Source organism: Nycticebus coucang, chromosome X (assembly GCF_027406575.1).
Source record: "Nycticebus coucang isolate mNycCou1 chromosome X, mNycCou1.pri, whole genome shotgun sequence".
Classification (NCBI taxonomy): Eukaryota; Metazoa; Chordata; class Mammalia; order Primates; family Lorisidae; genus Nycticebus; species Nycticebus coucang.
Genome location: NC_069804.1, coordinates 44702694 through 44728683, shown reverse-complemented (window position 1 = coordinate 44728683; position 25990 = coordinate 44702694). Strand labels below are relative to the sequence as shown.

Here is a 25990-nt window from a genome sequence, read left to right as displayed (position 1 = left end):
TTTTCTCATGATATTGGTGAGTTTTTCCCATGGTAGCTCAAACTCTAAGACAGTATAAAATCCTTTGCCTCAGAAAGAGCCCACATGATGGTCAATTTTTGCCAGATTTGCATAGCACAAATTCAGTTATAATTTATCAGATTATTTACTCATGCAATGTGTCAATATTCTGTGCCTGCCTTCAAGGAGCTCTCAGTTCACTGGAGGGTTCAGCTGTGTCACCAAGCCGTTTCTGTATTGTGTAGGAGTGTGTCACAGGGGTCCTTGAGGGTCATGGCCCAAGGTCTTGATAGGCCTTCCCATAGAGTTGATTTTGAGAACACCTGTAGGAAATGGAATTTAACCAAGAGAAAAGAGGTAGATGTTAGGAAGGTGGCATTCTAGATATGGAAAAGAGATGATGTGGCTCCTTCAGGGAGCTGCAAAGTGTCCTATATGGGAGAACGCAGGGGGGTAAAGAGGTAAGAAGGATTAGCTGGGTGTGGGGGTGTGCGCCTGTAGTCTTAGCTACTCAGGAAGCTGAGCTAGGAGGATCACTTGAGCTCCAGTGAAGGTGATCTGTGGTTTCAGTGAACTGTGATCATGCCACTGCATTATAGTCTGGGTGAGTAAGACTCTTTCCCTAACAAAAGGGGAAAAAAGAGCTATGAAAGGATTTGCATGCTACACAAAGTCAAAGGAAAGCACTAACATTTTTAAGCAGGGGAATAACATGATCACACTGATGTTTTGAGGAGGCCTCTATGACTGCCGGCTAGAGTCAGGAATGGAACAGGGTGGGGAGGACAAAGCTGGTGACAGGAGCACAAACACATGACATGGGTTGCAGGAAGCTAATGACTGGAATGTTCAAATGTAAATGTCTTCACTTGCACTCACAGCAAAGTCACACCCTGCTCTACACCAGCACCATGCAGTGTGGTCCCCAGACCAGCTGCATCAGCATCTCTCAGAAGCTGGATAGAAATCCAAAATCTCCAGCCATATCCCAGACCTACTGACTCAGCATCTCTAGAACTGGGGCCCAGCTTTCTGCACTTTAATAAGCTTCCCAAGGGATTCTTCTGGACGCTCAAGTTTGAAAACACTGCTGTACAGAACAACTTTTTAATTAGTTGAGCTCAACTCTCTGTGGGACAGCTCTAACTGTTCTGTTGTGTGTGTGTGTGTGTGTGTGTGTAATCTTTATATGATTTTGCAAAGATAGCACATTGAATGTTAGGACAGAATACAGGTTTGCTGAGAAACTTTCACAGGTAGGCTGCCATACTGAGATCACAGCTATACTCAATCTGTGCCCAGCCCTTCTCATGCAACTCTTTCTCTAGTCCCTCAGCCTCACCCCGCTGTATGCTATGCTCCCCCCACACTGGTGTAGTGGGCATTCCCACTGCCATCTGCAGAAGTCCCAGGAACTTTCCATATCTTCAGATTTGCTCAGGCTATTTCTTTTGCCTAGAATATACCTCTTGCTGTTTTTACCGTGTATCTTAGTCTCCCACATTCAGTGGAAATTATCCTTCAAACCTCTAAGTCAGAATAGCTTGTGCCTGTCTTGGAGGAGACAGAAAAGTATCATTTACAGTCAATAATTTAGAGTCAAAAAGATCTGGATTTGAGTCCAGGCTGTGCCATATATTAGCTGAGAGTCACCTGAAAAGAGTCAGTTTTCTCGCAATAAAATGAGAGTAATAATAACAGTGCCTTCCATTTACAAGTGATGGAATGATTAAATAAAAAGATGCTTGTAAAACACATGGCTTTTAGTAAATATTCAATAAATGATAGCTATTATTATTATTCTCATCTGCTCACATTTTCTCTACATCTGTGAATCATTTCTGTGATAGTGATAGACATTTCTGGATGCATCTTTCTTCTCCCACTGGACTGAGGACTTCTTGGAGGCAGCAGTTATGCCCACATGTCTGACATCTCCCACCACAGTGCCTCATGCCCAACAGATGTTGTAGAATGGAACTAAGAGGTTGCAGTTGAGCATTTCTTCCCCCTTTGAATTGTATTCTATAATTCACCTATGATTTACCTACTCAAATATAGCTTGTTTCCTGAGGCTACTTAAGTTTCAGCTCCATGAGATTTGAGGGGCACAGGTGAAGACAAAGTTCAAAGATGACAGTCCCAAAGCACAAGGCTGGCATGGTAGCTGCTTCAAATAACCTTCTCTTTGAGGATGTCCTTGGTGTTTTCATCATCACTAAGGCTGCAAAGTGGGAGATGAAATGGGAGGACAGCAAGCAGGATTTATACAGAAAGCCAATCTCCATTTTAATTTTAAAATGCATTGAAACTTCTAGGACATAGACAAGTTTATGAAAGGAAGGGATTAATTCTGTCTCATGAATCCAAACTACAGGTAAGAACCACGTTCAGTTATTTATAGTAGCACATGACACTTTATATTTGCAGAGCCTTTCTGATTCTTTCTTTTCCGTCTGAAGTCCCTGTATTAATTACTATTGACTTTCGCAGCAATGTAAAACTTTCAGAGGTAGAAAGAGCCTTAAAGATCCTTTAGTTTAACTACTTCAACCTACAGGCAAAGTTCTCTGTGTCATATGCATCAGAGACCAAATTATCACCCAGGGTTAATGAAGGCAATGGGAGACTATATTTGCATATATCCACATGATCTCTCTCTTTATATATACATAATCTAAATTGAAGACAGATTCTAGAGTGTTTTCAAGTTGGCTCCTGGACTGCTCTTATATTTAGAACTCAGGAGAGCCTTCTAGGAGATTACGTCCTTTCTTAGACAGTCTGCTCTCATACCAGCACCTGATGCCTTCACTGGCTGATACTTTGTTTTTCAAGCTGTGTAGGTGAACCTTGCTTCCCAGGAGCAACTGAGAGCATAAAAAAATTCAGGAGAATAAGAAAGATTGGTTGCACCTGGGACAGCCTACTACCCCGGAATTTCTCATCTCCTTTAAGTCACAGAAAAAGAGGCACTGGTGGTCACCTCACTACCTCTACCCCCTCAGCTTCCTCATTTGTGACATGCAAAACTATCTGTACCATAGGGTTTGTGTGGGAACTTCATGAAGTAACTCATGGAGAGGACTTAGAACAGCACCAAGCACATGATATATACCCAGTCAACATTGGCTATATTCTTGCTGTTATGGTTAGCTCTGTCTTGTAGCCGTCCATGGGGCTCCAGCATCAATGAAAACCAGTTGGATCCCTGTTTTTTCATTTAGTATTGAATAAGGGAAATCTTTCCTGCTCACAAATAGGCAAAATACACAACAGGGAGCAGTACATTCTTCAAATCACAGGCCAGGCTTTATGTTTAAACTGAGACTTGGCTGAACCAAAATTAGACTTTGTGGTGAATGCTGTTACCCACCATCCAGACCCCACTTAAGGATTACAGCTCCTGAGAGTATCTTTGGCACAAGGCCTTCAGCTGTCAGGCTCCAGCCTTTCTAGGACTGGCTCAGTTGATGAGAAACTTTTGGCTCACAATCATACTCCCTTCCTGGGGTGAACCAAATCTAATTACTGATTAATGTAGGAGTCTAAGGGGCCTGTCCATTTGGTCTCATCTCAGTACCACACTGAAAGACCATCTCAGCTTCAAATCTCCCTATGGAGCTGGGTAAGGTCTACCATTGAGACTTCGTCACAGCTTGACTTCTCTGTCTGCCCAGTTCTCTCCTTTCCCCTCCCCCACAAGAGCTCATTCTAACTTCCTGTATGCTAATTCCAACTCAGAGTCTTCTTCCCAAGGAAACCAACCTGTGACAGACCTCTAGTATCAAAATTCTATAGTATGTTCCAGGGCAAACTCAAATCTCTGTCCCATGCCAACCAGCATGCCAACCAGCATTTTAATGTTTAGAATACCAAGGGAACTTCTGGAAACAGAATTTGAAAGATGGAACTACTACATAAAAATTAGCATAAATAGCCTGACTCCCTTCTATAATTCTCTTTGCTATGGAGCAGGCTTCAGTAGAATGAGGTTTATCTAAAATTTATTCAATCTGCTATGTTAACCAGTATGATGAAAATATGTCAAATGGTATATGAAACCAGTTTATGGAGCCCCGTGATTGCATTAACGTATACAGCTATGATTTAATAATAAATAAATAATAAATAAAATAAAATAAAATTTATTAAATCTCCTTCTGAATGTTAAACTTTACTTCTTGCCAATCCCCACTGAAACAACAGTAAAGGGAATACATCTATAATGAAACTGAAAAGGAGATAAAGGGTCAGGGGTTGACCAGATATTTTGACAAATATCAGAAAGACTGAAAACAAGGGGGTTATTTTGACAGATGAAATAGTGGTGGATGCCACAGCTCATGATACATACAAAAGCAGAAGGAGAAGAAGCAGGGGCACAATCTCTTAAATTAGTGAAATTCTGGGCTAGGAGTTATCTGGTAGAAAGAGAGAGAGTGAGAAGTGAGGTGGAACTCAGAATGACTAATGGAAATACTATCTCAGAAATAGCTACAACAGGTATGCCATCCAAACAGCCCCATGAAGAGAAACTGTCTTTATTTTCAAAAAGGAGAACTACTCTGTTAAGGAATTGAATGGTCTGAAGTCCTATGTGGTTCTTGAGTACCCCATAGTAAAGACCTACTTGTTTTGACAATAGGGGAGATATTCAACCTGCCTCCCTTATTTCTGTCCCTTTGTCATTCAAAATAAATCTCCCCCACAGACAATATGTCTTCCCTTTCAGGCAGAGAAAGAGACTGACATAGCACCAGAGGAAATCAATAGCAACTGCCTTTTATATAAGAAACCAATCTGTTCTGGGTGGCGCCTGTGGCTCAAAGAAGTGGGATGCTGGCCCCATATGCCGGAGGTGGTGGGTTCGAACCCAGCCCCGGCCAAAACTGCAAAAAAAAAGAAAATACCAACCTGTTCTTACATTACTAAATTCAACTATACCATCTATAGTTACATGACATTTACGAAAACCAACAACTTACAACAGAAGGATAAAATGTAATAATTTTTACAAAGAGCCCAGAGGAAAAAGGGATAATTCAAGGCATAGAAGATAAGCTCAAAACAACCCTATTTAAAATACTCAGATATTTGAGAAAATGTTGTGTACATAAAATAAGAATGAAATATTATGAAAGGGAGTGTGCAGAGAAAAAAATTTCTTCAAAATTATATATATAATTCGTTAAATACACTTGAGAAAAGAGAAAATATATATATAAAAAAATTAAGAGATATAAAAGGTCACATCCAAGAGGTTGACTATTTATCTAATCTGAGTTCCAGAAAGATGGAGCAAGAAAATAGAGGGAAGGGGAGAGCCATGGGGGCTCAAGACAAGATGGCGGACTGAAGCCAGCTTCCTACAGAGGTTCCTGTCCAGAAAGAGAGTTAAGGGACAAAAATTTAGCAGGTAACCTGGTGGATCTAAGCTGCACCAAGATAGAAGGCTGAATAACACACATCAACCCTGCTGAAGTGAGCTGAGACCACAAGGACTCAAACAAAAGGTACAAAACCCATCGCCAAGCAGATGGGAGACCTCCCCTCCCCCATGAGACCGGCTCAAGAGCCCCACAAACAAACAAATGGGCAGAAATCAAAGGCCCTCCCACTACACTCCATGGGAGAGACCTCCTAAAAATTGCACCTACCTCCCCTACTAGGGTGCCCTGGCATTCTCCTGCTAGGCATAAAACTGTATAAAACTGTAAATATCCTTTGCCTGCAACCCTGATCTCCCAGCACCCCCCTCCACTCACACTGAGGTCTGGAGGCCTGTCCCCTAGGAGTCCGGATTCTTGGGTGATTTCTCCATGGGGTGTGGACAGTGACCGAGCTGTGCCAACCCTGGGGTGCGTGAGCGATGAGAGGACAATCAGCTAGAGGGGAACCGCTCCAGACCGGCACTTCCCTCAGACGCAGAGTGGTGGCTGAGGGAATCGCTCCAGAGTGGAAGTTCCTTCAGATGCGGAGTGGCAGCTGTCTTCTGGCAGTGGTGCAGCCGGGCATAAAACCATGTGGAACTGAGTGTACTTGCTACCTACAGCTCTGGGCTCCCAGCACTCTCCTTCCCCTCACTCTAAGATCTGGAGGCCTGTCCCCCAGGAGTCCAGATTTTTGGGTGATCTCTCCAGGGGTGTGGACAGAGCATAAACTGTGGCTGGGTCAGTGCTGACTCTGGGGCGCTAGAGCCGCCTTTTTTTTTTTTTCTCTAACAGCAAAACGGCTCACTCCGGATATTCTGAAGCCACACCTGTCTCCCTGAGCAACCAGAGGAGGCCACCCATGAGTAAAAGATTTGCCTGAGGCTACTCACAAATGTGGGAAGCTTCCAGAGTGAGCTGACTCAGAGAGGCAACCAAATACAAACCTCCAGCAGCAAAGAGGTTGGAACTCAGAACAGCTTATCTTCTGCAGGCGATTTTACCAGGAACAGAGACAGAATCCCGCAAAGTTGTTCTGTTCTGTTCTGTTCTGCTCTGTTCTGTCAGTAACATCAATCAGGGGTGGGACTGAGCCTGAGTGAATGCCCCCCGACCTTCATCAAGTGCCGGAGAATGTCAGGCCTCACCTCCTCCTGCTAAATAGCAGCAGGGTGCAGAGGCATGGCAGATATCCTTGCGATTCAGGCAGGCGCAAACCCCTGGAGTATCTGTTCACTACAGGCAACTGGGTCACCCATCTGCAGTGGTATCAGTGACTGGGTCTGACAAAGGGGCAAGGAGGGGAAGGAGGCATCAACCTTCCCAGACTGATCTATTTGCTAGGTGGCTCCTCCTGACTCCACACAGCACCAGAGTAAGCCATATAGAGTAGTCACCCGACCCCTGTGACCCAGTTCCCAGAGACCTCTTGAACGCTCCACCCAAGGCCAGTGCCGACTGAGACAATTGATTTGGACATTTGAAAAAATCGATACCCAAAATTTCACCAGACTTATCAATATTCTCCATTAATGTGAACGGCCTAAACTGTTCCCTAAAGAGGCATAGGTTGGCTGACTGGATACAAAAACTCAGGCCATATATTTGTTGCATACAAGAGTCACATCTTAACTTAAAAGACAAATACAGATTCAGAGTAAAAGGATGGTCATCCATATTTCAGCAATTGGTAACCAGAAAAAAGCAGGCATCGCAATTTTATTTGCAGATACAATAGGCTTTAAACTAACAAAAGTAAGGAAGGACAAGAATGGTCACTTCATATTTGTTAAGGGTAATACTCAATATGATGAGATCTCAATTATTAATATCTATGCACCCAACCAGAATGCACCTCAATTTATAAGAGAAACTCTAACTGACATAAGCAACTTGATTTCCTCCAGCTCCATAATCGTCGGAGATTTCAACACTCCTTTGGCAGTGTTGGATCGATCCTCCAGCAAGAAGCTGAGCAAAGAAAGCTTAGATTTAAACCTAACCATCCAACATTCGGATTTAGCAGACATCTACAGAACATTTCATCCCAACAAAACTGAATATACATACTTCTCATCAGCCCACGGAACCTACTCCAAAGTCGATCACAACTTAGGTCACAAGTCTAACCTCAGTAAATTTAAAGGAATAGAAATTATTCCTTGCATCTTCTCAGACCACCATGGAATAAAACCTGAGTTGAGTAAAAACAGGAATCTGCATACTCATACAAAAACATGGAAGTTAAATAACCTTATGCTGAATGATAGCTGGGTCAGAGATGAGATCAAGAAGGAAATTGCCAAGTTTTTGGAACCAAACGACAATGAAGACACAAACTATCAGAACCTCTGGGACACTGCAAAGGCAGTTCTAAGAGGGAAATTTATACCACTGCAAGCCTTCCTCAAGAAAACGGAAAGAGAGGAAGTTAACAACTTAATGGGACATCTCAAGCAACTGGAAAAGGAAGAACATTCCAACCCTAAACCCAGTAGAAGAAAACAAATAACCAAAATTAGAGCAGAATTAAATGAAATTGAAAACAAAAGAATAATACAACAGATCAATAAATCAAAAAGCTGGTTTTTTTGAAAAGGTCAATAAAATAGATAAACCTCTGGCCAATCTAATCAGAAAAAAAAAAAGAAATCTCTAATCTCATCAATCAGAAATGACAAAGACAAAATAACAACAGACTCTTCAGAAATCCCAAAAATCCTTAATGAATATTAGAAGAAACTTTAGTCTCAGAAATATGAAAATCGGAAGGAAACTGACCGACACTTGGAAGCATGTCACCATCCAAGACTTAGCCAGAATCAAGTGGAAAGGCTGAACAGGCCCATATCAAGCTTGGAAATAGCATCAACCATACAAAACCTCCCCAAAAAGAAAAGCCCAGGACCAGATGGTTTCACATCAGAATTCTACCAAACCTATAAAGAGGAAACTTTAAAGAGTACCTATATTACTTAACCTGTTCCAAAAGATAGAAAAAGAAGGAAGACTACCCAACACATTCTATGAAGCAAACATCACCCTGATCCCCAAACCAGGAAAAGACCCAACAAGAAAAGAAAATTATAGACCGATATCACTAATGAATATAGATGCAAAAATATTCAACAAGATCCTAACAAACAGAATCTAGCAACTCATCAAACAAATTATACACCATGACCAAGTCAGTTTTATCCCAGGGTCTCAAGGCTGGTTCAATATAGGTAAATTTATAAGTGTAATTCAGAACATAAACAAATTAAAAAACCAAGACCATATGATTCTCTCAATTGATGCAGAAAAAGCTTTTGATAATATCCAGCATCCATTCATGCTCACCATCTTTAATCATCAGAGAAATGCAAATCAAAACTACTTTGAGATATCATCTAACTCCAGTGAGACTAGCCTATATCACAAAATATCAAGACCAGAGATGTTGGCGTGGATGTGGAGAAAAGGGAACAATTTTGCACTGCTGGTGGGAATGCAAATCAATACACTCCTTTTGGAAAGAGATATGGAGAACACTTAGAGATCTAAAAATAGATCTGCCATTCAATCCTGTAATTCCTCTGCTGGGCATATACCCAGAAGACCAAAAAGCAGATCATAACAAAGACATTTGTATCAGAATGTTTACTGCAGCCCTATTCATAATTGCTAAGTCATGGAAAAAGCCCAAGTGCCCATCGATCCATGAATGGATTAATAAATTGTGGTATATGTACACCATGGAATATTATGCAGCCCTAAAGAAAGATGGAGACTTTACTTCTTTCATGTTTACATGGATGGAGCTGCAACATATTCTTCTCAGTAAAGTATCTCAAGAATGGAAGAAAAAGTACCCAATGTACTCAGCCCTACTATGAAACTAATTTAGGGCTTTCACATGAAAGCTATAACCCAGTTACAACCTAAGAATAGGGGGAAGGGGAAAGGGAGGGGAGGGTGGGGGCAGATGGGTAGAGGGAAGGGGATTTGTGGGATTACACCTGTAGTGCATCTTACAAGGTTATATGCGAAACTTAGTAAATGTGGAATGTAAATGTCTTAGCACAATGATTAAGAAAATGCCAGGAAGGCTATGTTAACCATTGTGATGAAAATGTGTCAAACGGTCTATGAAACTAGTGTATGATCATATCCATGTACACAGCTATGGTTTAATAAAAAAAAAAGAAAATAGAAGGAAGGGAATAAAGAAATAATAGAATAAAACCCCCAGAGTTTCATAAATTCTTATCTTCAATTTTAAAGCGCCCAATAAATGCCCAGGACAGTAAGTGCAGAAAAGACCACACTGTAACACATAACTAAAATTTCAGAAAAACAGTGATAAAGGCATGATTTCGGCTTGGCGCCTGTAGCTCAAGCAGCTAAGGCGCCAGCCACATACACCAGAGCTGGCGAGTTCGAATCCAGCCCCGGCCTGCCAAACAACAATGACAATTATAACCAAAAAAATAGCCAGGCACTGTGGTGGGTACCTGTAATCCCAGCTACTTGGGAGGCTGAGGCAGGAGATTCGCTTAAGCCCAGGAGTTGGAGGTTGCTGTGAGCTGTGATGCCACGGCACTCTACCCAGGGTGACAGCTTGAGGCTCTGTCTCAAAAAGAAAAAAAAAAGGCATGATCTTAAATGGCATGATCTTTTGGGGGATGGGAGGCCAGTGAAGAATTAAAAAAAAATCATGATTAATAACATTACAAACACTGGATGCTAGAGGACAATGAGGGCAATGTTTCAAAGTTTTGAAGGGGCATTTTTACAACAGAGTATCCTATACCCAGAAAAATTATTAACTAGTTCTAAAAGGCAAATAAAGTCATTTTTAGACAGGCAAGGACTGAGGAACTTTAACAGCCACACAAGCTTTTGAAAAATAAAAATTAAAAAGTTACCTGAATATGTGGTTTAGCAAAACAAAAATAGAAGGAATTCAAGAAAAGGAAGAAGACTTGAGTGCCAAGAAACAATGTAATGGAAAGAAATTACAGATGAAAATTCCATAGCAAACCTAAGGCAACCTAAGGTCAGTAGTTAGCACAGACATGAGGGTTTTATGAAGAATTTCTTTAAGCATGTGGTTCATTTTTTGAAAAGTATGATTCTAAAGTGGGTGATATTAGTGACTAGGTGAGAACATATGCTGCATTTGCAACAAGGGGCGGGGAGGAAGATGGGCAATTAAAAAGCCCAAAGCAGAAAAAAAAAATGATCAAAAAGAACATGGTTAAAGTAAGAAAGCCAAATAAACTGTGATGTATTTTTTACCAAGTGAGGAGGAGAAGGCAATAAGGATAGGAGATTTCAGTTTTTGGTTGGGGGGGTGGGTGAGGAGCAGCTGTGAACGAATGTACAAGTACATTCTCTTTTATCTATACTATTAGGAACTAAATGCCCACTAGATAGAAATAGACTGCTGCTAACTATATCTCATAGAAAGTGACAGTTTTTCAAAGAAGTGGCATATAATAAAATGCATTTAACAGTAAAGCCATTTTGAATATAATTTAGTCTTTGATGATACAGAAGAAATACTAAAATCATGCACTGATCAAACGTCATGATTGTGAATGTCTTGTCCCGATGAGGCATAGAATTATTGAGTAATTTATCTGGAGGATAAAAATCAGGAAGGGGATTTTTATTTTATAGTATACATGCGTAGAGACACAGACACAGGTGATACTAAGGAACAGCATTTGAGACTATCACATGTATCTGAAATAACATCTGAATGTTTATACATGTTCTCCATGGGCATTATAAAGGTAGAAGCTGCACTCTAGAGTATATAATTTATGAATTCTTCTGTGGCAGGAAGAATAGGAACTATGTTTCAACTCACCCTATCCCACCCCCACCAGTGTTCTACCCCAATCTTCTACTTGCCTTCTCTCAGCATAGAATTTTTGTTTCAAGGAATATTATGTAGAGCTTTAGAATTGGCACGGAGCACAAGGTGGGTATATCTAACCAATTCATCTGCACCACCTCATTCTCAACAGCAGAGGGGTTCTCTTCATCTGCTTTGTGTGTTATGCTTCCTGATCAGTTTGCATTTGAAGAAAGAGTTTGCTCCCCAGGGGAGAACAATTGCCACAAAATAACTACTAAATTGTGAGTTAGACTGTGAGGTTATGCCCCACACTGAAATTTAAGACATATTAATTGACTTTAGACCAGTGTCTCTGCTACCACTGCTCCTTTGAATCACAAGAACAATTCGGTTCCATAAAATACCCCATCAGCAGCCTTCTGTGTCTGGTACTACCCAGGGTTATCTTCCCTTGTCCATTGGAATTGTCTCCTTCTTGAATTCCTGCTCTTTGGCCCCACACACTGGTCTCAGGACCTACCTTAGATCCTCTCGCTATTACAACCCAGTGAGCAGCTCTCAACCCACACTGCCCACATTTCTATTTTGTCTGTTCCACAGGTTGGCGCAGCTCCAAGTTCAGGACACACTTATCAACCACAGACCCAACCTTGCCCCACCCAAACTCTTCACCAAAGGAACAAATCAAAGACAAAGCTGAGCTGTCTCTGAAAACTCCGTTTGTGGTCGGCATGTGAACAGAACTGGAGCAAGTTTACAGGGCCGTTGGAGCTCTGCATGGTAGCCTTCTGCCTGACACAGCCTGAGCTACGGGAAGTCGTGCCTGCTGAGCATCCTCTAGGGGCTGTGAGTAGGCCCACACTATTGCATTCCCTGAAAGGCAAACTCTGCCCTACTTATTCTGTGACTCACTTGGAGCCTGTTCCCTCTTGGAATTAACCCAAGGAAAAGAGTCCTCTCAGCAAAACAAAGTTTGCCTGTTACCTTGCATGTGGCCTGCTTATTTTATTTTTTGGAGCTTACTTTGGAAGTACAGAGCAGCCCCAGGGCCCTTTTCCTCCATTTTGTCTTGTGCATCTTCTTAAAATTGTATTTTGGCTAGAGCTACTTATTCTCTCTTGGTAGTTTTAAAACTTACAAGGTGAGCTGTTATTGCCCTGAAAAATCAACAGGAATACCCTCAGGATAAGTAAAAATAATATTATATATAATAAACATGCTTCCCAGAACTGGAACAAGAGCTTCAGGAAGAAGGGCATGCATTCTATCTTGGTTGTGGGCAAATGGGAGTAATTGGGTTACTTCAGGGTAACCTCAACACAATGTTTACACACAAGAGATACTTACCAGTGGGGAAAAGCATATTTGAAAAACATCTTGGTTTAGGGAATGAGATGATAAACAGAATATGTCCTCATTCTCTGAATGCCCTACTATTCTAACCTTATATTAATTCCATGACAAAATTCTAAATATTTAATTGTGTAGGTCTTAGCCTGGGTTACCTAGGCAACAGTCTGAGGCAAAAGCTTATGTGCTAAACTTTATTGGAGATAGCAAATCCAAAAATGCAAGAATAGGTAAAAGGGAAAAACAAAGTAAAGAAGGCAGAAAAAAATATTGGAGGATGTGTTTTTAAGATAGCCACTGCTTTATAACAACTGTAGGCAATTGCTTGGTCTTATGAGACATCTTTAGAAAGGCTGTCTGAACCATCACATCTCAGAACAGTCCATCATGGTAGAAGAAAGAATTTATCCTCTGGCACCTATCTGTCCTCTATATTTCATTAGTCCAATTTGCTTTATGGGATATTAATTTCTTATAGTGGGTGATGTGGTATGCAGGGCCTAGGCATACTTTCCCCCAGCTGCCAGGAACATTGGGTACTGATGGCTTATAGCAACCCCTCTCAAGAATTGCCCTAGCCTAGGAGTCAAGAGGTCAGAATTTCTTTTTTTTTTTTTTTTTGAAACAGGGCCAGATAGTCATTATTTTATGTTTTGTAGGCAATTTATTCCGTGCCACAGCTGCTCAAGTCTGCCATTGTAGTATGAAAGCAATCAGAGGCAAAACATAATTGAATGTGTTCCAACAAAATCGTATTTACAAAAAGAGGTGGCAGGAGGGATATGGCCCACTGTCCTAGGCTGAAGGGAGCTGCTTTGCCCAAGGTCATGCCCCACCCTCAATAGTTCCTATTACATGAATAATTGATGAGGGATGAAGAAACAAAGACCCATCCTGTTGCCTTAATTCAGGACATCTAAGAAGGGCCATCCCAGCCCCAGGGCTTCCTATGGCTGAGGTCTTTATTGTACTTATGCTGAAGTTCTAAATTTTCCCTATGCCCAAGTGTGGCCATTTGGAATTCTTCTATGCCGTAAGCTTCTGGCTGGTGAATAAAGCCTTTCCTCTTATAAACATGGTGTTTTGCTGCTCTTTCTCTCCATTGGGCCTCATCTTCCTGCAACAGGACTACAGGCACTGGCCACAATGCTCAGCTATTTTTAGAGATGGGGTCTCACTCTTGCTCAGGCTAGTCTCCAACCTGTGAGCTCAGGGCAATCCACCAGCCACTGCCTCCCAGAGTGCTAGGATTATGGGCATGAGCCACTGTGCCTGGCCAGGGTAGTATTTCTTTATTAGTTAATTTCTAATGGTGGAAAGGGCAGCAGTGACCTATCTGGCCATTATAAGAGGGGCAAGGCAAGCCATTTCTAGGGCCACTCTAAATAGAAAGCAAGGAAAGGGCAAAGCTCTAGCAGGGAACATCAGCTAAGCCTAGTATATAAAATTTCAAAGGGCCTCAGGGAATGTATGGTTCTAACATCTCCATCTTCCTATACCACTCCTTTCTCTCCTTTTTTTCTTTAGAAAACTTTACTGTTTTTCTCTCTTCTGTTTTTCATCCTTCCCTTCCTTTTCTTTCTTTCCTCTCACCCCCCAGCAGTCTTATGCTTTAAGTAAGAATAAATTTGAAGGAAAATGTATAAATTTAGAGGAAATTAAAGTTAAATATGGCCTTCAAGGATAAGTGAAAGAGGCCCTTCTGGCTGCACTATTTACTCGCTGTCTGACTTTATAAAGGTCAGTAACCTTAACCATAACACGGCAATAGTAATACCACATTTGTTTGCCTATTTTACTGAGCATTCTACCAAATTATAGCAGTATGCATGAGTGTTTCATGTATATAAATGAGCATTGTGAAACTCATTAAAAATAAAAGGCTTTCCATGAGCCAAGATGTCACCCACCCAAAGCACACCCTTCTTGACCTCACTAACCTATTTCTGTGTTTCTAAAATATCCAAAAATAAGACCCTGCAAGAAATATCAGAAAGTGTCAAGAGTTCTCCCTGAGAATAGTTCAGTCCCCTGAGGCTTTTAGCCAAGGCTGTTAAACACAGGTGGCCTAAGCAGCCATACAGTGTGATTATTGTTCAACAATTAGATTCCTCTTGGGTACAAAGAACTAAGAAAAAACCACACTGAATCCATTGGAAGCTAGAAGGTTTCCTAGAAGTGGAAGCAAACAACAGCTGCTGATTCTACTCATTCTTGCATATTTTCAGCAGAGTAGTGGGATGTTATTAAGATTGTTTTAAGAAGGTGGGCTTAAATATCCACTTTGTTAAAGTGCACAGTAGCCCTAAACATCAAAAGTGACTTCAAGCCCAGCTCGCCCGAGTTTTGTTCTCTCCTCTTCAGACATCATGTCCTTCACTACTCGTTCCACCACTTTCTCCAGCAATTACCGGTCCCTGGGCTCAGTCCAGGCGCCCAGCTACAGTGTGCGGCCTGCCAGCAGCGCAGCCAGCGTCTATGCAGGCGCCGGGGGCTCGGGCTCCCGGATCTCCGTGTCCCGCTCCACCAGCTTCCGGGGCGGCTGGGGGTCCGGGGGCCTGGCCACGGGGATGGCTGGGGGTCTAGCAGGAATAGGGGGCATCCAGACCGAGAAGGAGACCATGCAAGAACTGAACGACCGCCTGGCCTCCTACCTGGACAGAGTGAGGAACCTGGAGATCGATAATCGGAGGCTGGAGAGCAAAATCCGGGAACACCTGGAGAAGAAGGAGCCCCAGGTCAGAGACTGGGCGCATTACTTCAAGACCATCGAGGACCTGAGGGCTCAGATCTTTGCGAATTCTGTGGACAATGCCCGCATCGTTCTGCAGATTGACAATGCCCGTCTTGCTGCTGATGACTTTAGAGTCAAGTATGAGACAGAACTGGCCATGCGCCAGTCTGTGGAGAGCGACATCCATGGGCTCCGCAAGGTCATTGATGACACCAATATCACTCGACTGCAGCTGGAGTCAGAGATCGAGGCTCTCAAGGAGGAGCTGCTCTTCATGAAGAAGAACCACGAGGAGGAAGTAAAAGTCCTACTAGCCCAGATTGCCAGCTCTGGGTTGACTGTGGAAGTAGACGCTCCCAAATCCCAGGACCTGAGCAAGATCATGGCAGACATGCGGGCCCAGTATGACGAGCTGGCTCGGAAGAACCAAGAAGAGCTGGCCAAGACCTGGTCCCACCAGATTGAGGAGAGCACCTCAGTGGTCACCTCACAGTTTGCTGAGGTCGGAGCTGCTAAGACAATGCTCACAGAGCTGACACGTACAGTCCAGTCCTTGGAGATCGAACTGGACTCTATGACAAATCAGAAGTCCAGGTTGGAGGACAGCCTGAGGGAGGTGGAGGCACGCTACGCCTTGCAGATGGAGCAACTCAATGGGGTCCTGCTGCATTTGGAGTCAGAGCTGGCACAGACCCGGGCAGAGGGGCAGCGCCAGGCCCAGGAGTATGAGGCACTGCTGAACATCAAGGTCAAGCTAGAGGCTGAGATCGCCACCTACCGCCGCCTGCTGGAAGACGGGGAGGACTTCAACCTTGGTGATGCCCTGGACAGCAGCAACTCCATGCAAACCATCCAAAAGACCACCACCCGCAGGATAGTGGACGGCAAAGTGGTGTCTGAGACCAATGACACCAAAGTTCTGAGACACTGAGGCAGTACAGCAGCATGCCCTTATGCTATGCCAATAAAGAGTTCAGAGGTCACTGGAAAAAAAAAAAAAAAGTGACTTCAAGATCTTATTTAATAAAGGATCAGAGAACCAAGTTTGAAAAGTAAAATGAGGGGCAAGGACATGGTTTTGCAGAAAACCAACACTGGATTACTGGTGTCTTAGTTTAGATTCACCAAGAAGCAGATCCAAAGACAAAGGCATGAGTGAAAATAGTTGATCTGGGAGGTGATCCCAGGAAATACCAGTAGAATAATGAAGAAGAGAGACAGGGCAGGGCAAGCAGTCAACCAAGGGTGTGTTACCAAGCTAGTTCCACTGTGGACAACTGGAAAGCAATCCCTCTGGGGAACTCTGAGGGCAGTAGAGGACATACCTCTGTTATCCCAACCAAGAGACAAGAGAGCTGCAGTATTTATCCACCAGAACCCACTCGTTAAAGACTCCTCCAGAGGTGTGTTTATTCTACTTTATTTCTGACCTGTGGTGAGCATAGGCAGACTAGTCTGCCATGAGAGAAAGCTTCAAAACTCAAAGATACAGATGCTAGCAGTTAGAAGTCAAGCTGAAGTGCACTCAAATTCATTGTGCCTAGAAGAATATATAAAGTGTTAGGGGTCAGCGGTCCCAGTTCGCTGAACCTGGTTCATCTGGTTCAATTACTAAGCCTGAGCTAAAAGGTTCAACCAAGGCACGATCGTAACTAAAAGCAAAAGTGAGTAGAAACTGAAAATAAAACTGGGTGGCACAGGCAATGTGGCTAGAAGGTAAAAGTGACTTACACAAGTTTCAGGGTAACAAAGAGAGATTTTATTTAGGAAGAACAAAGTTTAGAGCACTTCCAAACAGAGGTGGAAATGGATCCCTCTTGTAAAGGAAAAAATGTTGAGAGAGACAGGAAATAAACACCTATAGGGGTACTAAATACTCCATTTGAAATAGGCTCTAAGTCTGTCATTGGCCTCTTTGTGCCTCCAGGAAATATTGCCCTTTTCTATTGGTCATTGATGGTCTCTTTCTATTAGTCATTGGTTACCTAGGTTACTTCATATACACATTCTTTTTTTTTCTATTAAATCATAGCTGTGTACATCAATATGATCATGGGGCACTATACACTTGTTTCATAGAATATTTCACACATTTTCATCTCAATAGTTGACATAGCCCTCCTGGCATTTTCTTAGTTACTTCGCCAAGACATTTACATTCCACATTTGCCAAGACTCACATGTACCCTTGTAAGATGCACCACAGGTGTGATCTTTTCAATCCCCCTCCCTCTACCCACCACCCCCCTCCCTCCCCATGCTTTCCCCCTTACCCCTGTTCTTAGGTTGTAACTTGGTTATAGCTTTCTTTCTTTTTATTTTTTTTATTAAATCATAACTGTATACATTGATATGATCATGGGGCATCATACACTCGCTTCATAGACCATTTGACACATTTTTATCACAGTGGTTAAAATAGCCTTTCCGGGGTTATCTCAGTTACTGTGCCAAAACCTTTACATTCTACATCTACCAAGTTTTGCAAATACCCCTGTAAGATGCAACACAGGTGTGATCCCACCGATCCCCCTCCCTCTACCCACCCCCCCTTTCCCACTTCCCCCTATTGTTAAGTTGTAACTGGGTTATAGCTTTCATGTGAGAGCCCCAAATTAGTTTCATAGTAGGGCTGAGTACATTGGGTACTTTTTCTTCCATTCTTGAGATACTTTACTAAGAAGAATATGTTCCAGCTCCATCCATGTAAACATGAAAGAGGCAAAGTCTCCATCTTTCTTTAAGGCTGCATAGTATTCCATGGTATACATATACCACAATTTATTAATCCATTCGTGGATCGATGGGCACTTGGGCTTTTTCCATGACTTAGCTATTATGAATTGGGCTGCAATAAACATTCTGGTACAAATATCTTTGTTATGTTGTGATTTTTGGTCTTCTGGGTATATGCCCAGCAGAGGAATTACAGGATTGAATGGCACATCTATTTTTAGATCTCTGAGTGTTCTCTATATATCTTTCCAAAAGGAATGTATTAATTTGCATTCCCACCAGCAGTGCAGAAGTGTTCCCTTTTCTCCGCAACCACGCCAACATCTCTGGTCTTGGGATTTTGTGATATAGGCTAGTCTCATTGGAGTTAGATGATATCTCAAGGTAGTTTTGATTTGCATTTCTCTGATGATTAAAGATGATGAGCATTTTTTCATATGTCTGAAGGCCGTGCAACTGTCTTCTTCAGAGAAGTTTCTCTTCAAATCCCTTGCCCAGCCTGCGATGGGATCCCTTGTTTTTTTCTTGCTGATGCGTTTGAGTTCTCTGTGGATTCTGGTTACTAAACCTTTGTCAGAGATATACCCTGCAAATATCTTCTCCCATTCTGAGGGCTGTCTGCTTGCTTTGCTTACTGTGTTCTTAGCTGTGCAGAAGCTTTTTAGTTTGATCAAGTCCCAGTAGTGTATTTTTCAAGCTGCTTCAATTGCCCGGGGGGTTCTCCTCATGAAATACTCACCCAGACCAATTTCTTCAAGGGTTTTCCCTGCATTCTCCTCTAGTATTTTTATAGTTTCATGTTTTAAGTTTAAATCTTTAATCCAATGAGAGTCTATCTTAGTTAATGGTGAAAGGTGTGGGTCCAATTTCAGTCTTCTGCATGTTGCCAGCTGGTTATAGGTTTCATGTGAAGGTCCTAAGTTAGTTTCATAGTAGGGGTGAATACATTGGGTATTTTTTCTTCCATTCTTGAGACACTTTACTGAGAAGAATATGTTCCAGCTCCATCCATGTAAACATGAAAGAGGTAAAGTCTCCATCTTTCTTCAAGGCTGTATAGTATTCCATGGTGTACATATACCACAAATTGTTAATCCATTCGTGGATCGATGGGCACTAGGGTTTTTTCCATGACTTAGCAATTATGAATAGGGCTTCAATAAAGATTCTGGTACAAATATTTTTGTTATGATGCAGTTTTGATCTTCTGGGTATATGCCCAGCAGAGAAATTACAGGATTGAATGGCAGATCCATTTTTAGATCTCTAAGTATTCTCCCTATATCTTTCCAAAAGGAATGTATTAGTTTGCATTCCCACCAGCAGTGCAAAAGTGTTCCCTTTTCTCCACATCCACGCCAACATCTCTGGTCTTGAGATTTTGTGATGTAGGCTAGTCTCACTGGAGTTAGATGATATCTCAAAGTAGTTTTGATTTGCATTTCTCCGATGATTAAAGATGCTGAGCATTTTCTCATATGTCTGAAGGCCACTCGCCTGTCTTTTTCGGAGAAGTTTCTTTTCAATTCTCTTGCCCAGCCTGTGATGGTATCCCTTGTTCTTTTCTTGCTAATGAATTTGAGTTCTCTGTGGATTCTGGTTATTAAACCTTTGTCGGAGACATAACCAGCAAATATCTTCTCCCATTCTGTGGGCTGTTTGCTTGCTTTACTTACTGTGTTCTTGGCTGTGCAGAAGCTTTTTAGTTTGGTAAACTCCAAAAGTCTATTTTTGAAGCTGCTACAATTGCCTGGGGGGTCCTTCTCATAAAAAACTCACCCAACCCAATTTCTTCAAGGGTTTTCCCTGCACTCTCTTCTAGTATTTTTATAGTTTCATGTCTTAAGTTTAGGTCTTTAATCCAGTAAGAGTCTATCTTGGTTAGTGGTGAAAGGTGTGGATCCAGTTTCAGTCTTCTACAGGTTGCCAGCCAGTTCACCCAGTACCATTTGTTAAATAGGGAATCTTTTCCCCACTGGATGTTTTTAATTGGCTTGTCAAAGATTAAATAACAGTAAGTAGCTGGGTTCATCTCTTGGTTCTCTATTCTGTTCCAGACATCTACTTCTCTGTTTTTGTGCCAATACCATTCTGTTTTGATCACTATCGATTTGTAGTATAGTCTGAGGTCTGGTAGCGTAATTCCTCCTGCTTTGTTTTTATTTTTGAGTAATGTCTTGGCTATTCAAGGTTTTTTCTGATTCCATATAAAATAAAGTATTGTTATTTCAAGATCTTTAAAGTATGACAGTGGAACTTTAATAGGGATTGCGTTGAAGGTATATATTGCTTTGGGTAGTATGGACATTTTAACAATGTTGATTCTTCCCAGCCATGAGCATGGTATGTTTTTCCATTTATTAACATTCTCGGCTATCCCTTTTCTTAGAGTTTCATAGTTCTCTTTATATAGATCTTTCACATCCTTTGTTAGATAAACTCCCAAATATTTCATCTTCTTTGGCATTACTGTGAATGGGATAGAGTCCTTAATTGTTTTTTCAACTTGACTATTGTTGGTATATATAAAGGCTACTGATTTATGAATGTTAATTTTGTAACCTGAGACGTTGCTGTATTCCTTGATCATTTCTAAGAGTTTTGTAGTAGAGTCCCTAGTGTTTTCCAGATATACAATCATGTCATCTGCGAAGAGCGAAAGTTTGCTCTCTTCTGACCCTATGTGGATGCCCTTGATCACCTGTTCTTCCCTAATTGCGGTGGCTAAAACTTCCATTACAATGTTAAAAAGCAGCGGAGACAATTGGCAGCCTTGTCTGATTCCTGATCTAAGTGGAAATGATTCCAATTTAACTCCATTCAATATGATATTGGCTGTCGGTTTGCTGTAGATGGCCTCTATCAGTTTAAGAAATGTCCCTTCTATAGCAATTTTCTTAGTAAGTGTTCTGATCATGAAGGGATGTTGGATGTTACCAAAAGCTTTTTCTGCATCGATTGAGAGGATCATATGATCTTTGTTTTTTTCTTTGTTTGTGTGCTGAATTACATTTATAAATTTACGTATATTGAACCAGCCTTGAGACCCTGGGATAAAGCTAACTTGATCATGATGTATGATTTGTTTGATATGTTGCTGGATTCTGTTTGATATGTTGCTGGATCTTGTTGAATATTTTTGCGTCTATATTCATTAGTGATATTGGTCTATAATTTTCTTTTCTTGTTGGGTCTTTTCCTGGTTTGGGGATCAGGGTGATGTTTGTTTCATAGAACGTGTTGGGTAGACTTCCTTCTTTTTCTACATTTTGGAACAGTTTGAGTAACATAGGTACTAATTCCTCTTTAAAGGTTTGGTAGAATTCTGATGTGAAACCATCTGGTTCCGGCCTTATCTTTTTGGGGAGGTTTTGTATGGTTGATGTTATTTCCGAACTTGATATGGGCCTGTTCAATATTTCCACTTGATTGTGGTTAAGTCTTGGAAGGTGACGAGCTTCCAAGTGTCAGTCCATTTCCTTCAGATTTTCATATTTCTGAGAGTAAAGTTTCTTGTAATATTCATTAAGGATTTTTTTGATTTCTGAGAAGTCTGTTGTTATTTTGTCTTTGTCATTTCTGATTGATGAGATTAGAGATTTTACTCTTTTTTTTCCCGATTAGGTTGGCCAACCGTTTATCTATTTTCTTCACCTTTTAAAAAAACCAGCTTTTTGATTTATTGATCTGTTGTATTGTTCTTTTGTTTTTAATTTCATTAAGTTGTGCTCTGATTTTGGTTATTTCTTTTCTTCTACTGGGTTTGTGTTTGGAGTGTTCTTCCTTTTCCAGTTGCTTGAGATGTCCCCTTAAGTTGCTAACTTCCTCTCTTTCCGTTCTCCTGAGGAAGGCTTGCAGTGCTATAAATTTCCCTCTTAGAACTGCCTTTGTGGTGTCCCAGAGGTTCTGATAGTTCGTGTCTTCATTGTCGTTTTGTTCCAAAAATTTGGCAATTTCCTTCTTGATCTCATCTCTGACCCAGCTATCATTCAACATGAGGTTATTTAATGTCCATGTTTTTGTATGAGAATGTGGATTCCTGTTGTTACTCAGCTCAAGTTTTGTTCCATGATGGTCCAAGAAGATGCATGGAATAACTTCTATTCCTTTAAATTTACTGAGGTTAGATTTGTGACCTTAGATGTGATCGATTTTGCAGTAAGTTCCGTGGGCTGATGAGAAGTATGTGTATTCAGTATTGTTAGGATAAAATGTTCTGTAGATGTCTGCTAGATCTAAATGCTGGATGGTTAGATTTAAATCTAAAATTTCTTTACTCAGCTTCCTGTTGGAGGATCGATCCCTCACTGCCAAAGGAGTGTTAAAATCTCCGACTATTATGGAGCTGGAGGAAATCAAGTTGCTCATGTCTGTTAGAGCTTCTCTTATGAATTGAGGTGCATTCTGATTGGGTGCATAGATATTAATAATTGAAATCTCATCATATTGAGTATTACCCTTAACAAATATGAAGTGACCATTCTTGTCCTTCCTTACTTTTGTTGGTTTAAAGCCTATTGTGTCTGCAAATAAATTTGCAACACCTGCTTTTTTCTGGTTACCATTTGCCTGAAATATGGATGACCATCCTTTCACCCTGAGTCTGTATTTGTCTTTTAAGATGTGACTCTTGTAAGCAACAGATATCTGGTCTGAGTTTTTGTATCCAGTCTGCTAACCTATGTCTCTTTAGAGGACAGTTTAAGCCATTCACATTAATGGAGAGTATTGATAAGTCTGGTGGAATTTTGGGTATCGAGTTTTTCAAAAGTCCAGTGGACAATTTTAATCTTTTCGTCATTGTAGAAGTTGGAGTTTGATCAGGAGTTTCTGAGTGAGTTTAGGTTTGTAGTAGAGGATTGGGTTGGTCATTATGGAGGATAGGTCTGAGACTATGCTGAAGAGCTGTTTTGGTTGTGGCAAATTTCTTCAACATATGAATGTCGTTGAAGTATTTAATTTCTCCATCATAGATGAAACTCAGTTTAGCTGGGTACAAGATCCTGGGTTGAAAGTTTTTTTGCTTTAGGAGATTAAAAGTCGATTAAAAGTTTCAGCAGAGAGATCTGCAGTCATTCTAATGTTCTTACCTTTGTAGATAATGGCTTTCTTTTGCCTGATAACCTTGAGAATTTTCTCCTTCATGTTGACTTTAGTGAAGTTAATTATGATATGTCTGGGGGATGACTTATTGGGGTTGAATCCTGCTGGAGTTCTGAGACTGCTATCTGAATTTAAGGTTCTCTAGGCATGTCTGGAAAATTCTCTTTCATAATTTCATGCAGAAGGGCCTCTGTGCCCATCGATGCCACTTCATCGTTTTCTGGAACTCCTATTATTCGTATATTGACCTTCTTTGAATTATCCCAGAGCTCTCTAAAAGAGTGATCAGTGTTTGCTCTCCATTTCTCTTCCTCTTTCAGAGTTTGGGAGTGTTCAAAGGCTTTATCTTCCATGTCAGAAATCCTTTCTTCTTCTTGGTCCATTCTGTTGCTGAGGGATTCTACTTTATTTTTCATATCTTTAAGGGCTGCAAATTCTTGCTTCAGTGTGTCTAAGTCTTTGGTGGTTTTGTCTTTAAATTCCTTAAATTCTTGAGACAACTTTTGAATTTCTCCTCGGATTCCTAATTCCATTTTATCAATCTTGTCTGCAGTCCAAATTCTGAATTCGATTTCTGACATGTCTGCCAGTTGTTTATGAATGGGATCTTCAATTACATCCGCCATTTCTTTCCTTGTGGGGGTTGATCTATTCTGGTTATTCATGTTACCGGAGATTTTCCGCTGATTCCGCCCCATGGTTGTTTTACTCCCTTTGATTTTTCCCCTTGGGTTTTGTTGAGGGCCCGTTCAGTGTTGTAGCCTGAGAGACTGGGGCCCTGTCTGGTGTGGTGGGGCTGAGTGGTTCTGACTTATTTTCAGCTGGCTTCTGTTTGACCTCAGTGAATCACTTACTCTGGGTTGAAATCTCAGTTCTCTGTGTCAGCCGTACCCTGGATGTTTCTGGGGTCTGTGAGTCACCTCAGGCAAATCCTATACTCTGGGTGGCCTCCTCTGGTTGCCCAGGGAGGCAGGGGGTATGGCTTCAGCTGCCTCAGGGAACTGCCGCTCTGATTTGGGTCTCCCCCAGCCTCACTCCTGTGTCCCAGAGTCAGGACCAACCAGCCGCAGTTCAGGCACTGTCCATGCCACGACAAATCCCTCAAGAATCCGGACTCCCAGGGGACAGGCCTCCAATCACAGAGTGAGGGTGGGGTGGGGTGCTAGGAGCTCAGAGCTGCTGGCAGCAAGCTCACTCAGTTCCTCCCAATATTTTCTCCACCGTACCGCTGCAGCCCAAGCCTCCAGGCTTCAGAGTGAGGGCGGGGTGGGGGGAGCGGCTGGAGCCCAGAACCACTGGGCAGCAAACAGACTCAGCTCCACCCAGTTCACTGCCCTGCCACATGGCAGGTGCTCAGGTCTCTGGACCACAGAGTGAGGGCGGGGGAGCGCCTGGAGTCCAGAGCCAGCAGGGGCTCCGAGCCGTAGGGAGCCCGGCCGACAGCAAGCGAATTCAGTTCCTCCCAGTCTCTCGCTCGGTTGTACCATCACAGCACAAACCTTCAGGCTTCAGAGTGGGGGAGGGGTGGAGAGAGCAGTTGGAGCCCAGAACCGCTGGGCAGCGAAAAACAGACTCAGCTCCCTGCCTGGTCACATGGCAGGCGCTCAGGTTTCTGGACCACAGAGCGAGGATGGGGGGAGCGCCAGGAGCTCAGAGCAGCAGGGAGCTCAGAGCAGCTGGTAGCGAGTTCGACTCAGTTATATGCCTGGTTGTATTGTTGCCCAAGGAGGGCTGCTGCACCTCGCCTCAGGGAAGCGCCGCCCTGGTGAGGGTCTCCCTCCGCTGACCGTCCTTGCCTCTCTCCCGTGCCCCAGAATCAGCCCTGACCAGCTGCAGCTCAGGGACTGTCCTCTCCGCTTAGGGGTCACCCAAGAATCCGAACTCCTGGGGGACAGGCTTTCAGACCTCAGAGAGAGTGGAGGGAAGTGCTGGGTGCTCAGAGTTGCCGGCAAAGGATATTTACAGATTTATACAGTTTTGTGCCTGGCAGAACACCTAGGCATCCTAATAAGGGAGGTAGGTCCAGTTTGTAGTAGTTCTCTCCCGTGAAGTGTAGTGGGATGGCCTTTGATTTCTGCCCTTTTGTTTGTGGGGCCCTTAAGCCGATCAGGTGGGGGAGGGGGGACTCCTGTCAGCTTGGTGATGGGTTTTGTACCTTTTGTTTGCTTCCTTGTGGTCGCAGCTCTCCTCAGCAGGGTTGATGTGCGTTCCTCAACTTTCTCACTTGGTGTTGCTCGAATCCATCAGGTTACTTGCTAAATTTTCGTCCCCTAACTCTCATCAGGACGGGAGCCTCTGTGGAAAGCTGGCTTCAGTCCGCCGTCTTCCCATCCCCCATCCATATCCACATTCTTATGTTCCTTCCAGACTCCCCGGTTCAACAGTCCAGGTTTTCCTCCCATCCACTTTTCTTTTATATATAAATATCCACATTTATTTGAAAATGCTTAAATCTTCTAAAACTTTAATGTTAGCTACTGAAACTTTACAGCTAATATCACATTTAATGTTAGAACTTTAAATATGTTGCTTAGCTGTTCAGCCATGAAGTACACACATCCATCATTGCTATTTCTGCTAAACAGTCCCAAAATATCCTTACCAACATAGAACAAAAATATCCTCCCATCCACTTTGAAGGCCCTTTCTTTTTTTCTTTTCTTTTTTTTTTTTTATTAAATCATAACTGTATACAATGATATGATTATGGGGCATCATACACTCACTTCATAAACCATTTGACACATTTTTATCACAGTGGTTAACATAGCCTTTCCGGCATTA

At 42.2% G+C, this 25990-nt stretch overlaps 1 protein-coding gene across 1 annotated transcript; it reads left to right on the top strand.

Moving 5' to 3' along the window:
• The first annotated feature begins 14968 nt into the window (after window positions 1–14968).
• On the top strand, window positions 14969–16346 carry LOC128577799 (keratin, type I cytoskeletal 18-like). The gene has a single exon (XM_053580138.1). The coding sequence runs from the start codon at window positions 15003–15005 to the stop codon at window positions 16296–16298; it is 1296 nt and encodes a 431-aa protein (XP_053436113.1). The 5' UTR covers window positions 14969–15002; the 3' UTR covers window positions 16299–16346.
• Window positions 16347–25990: the final 9644 nt, after the last annotated feature.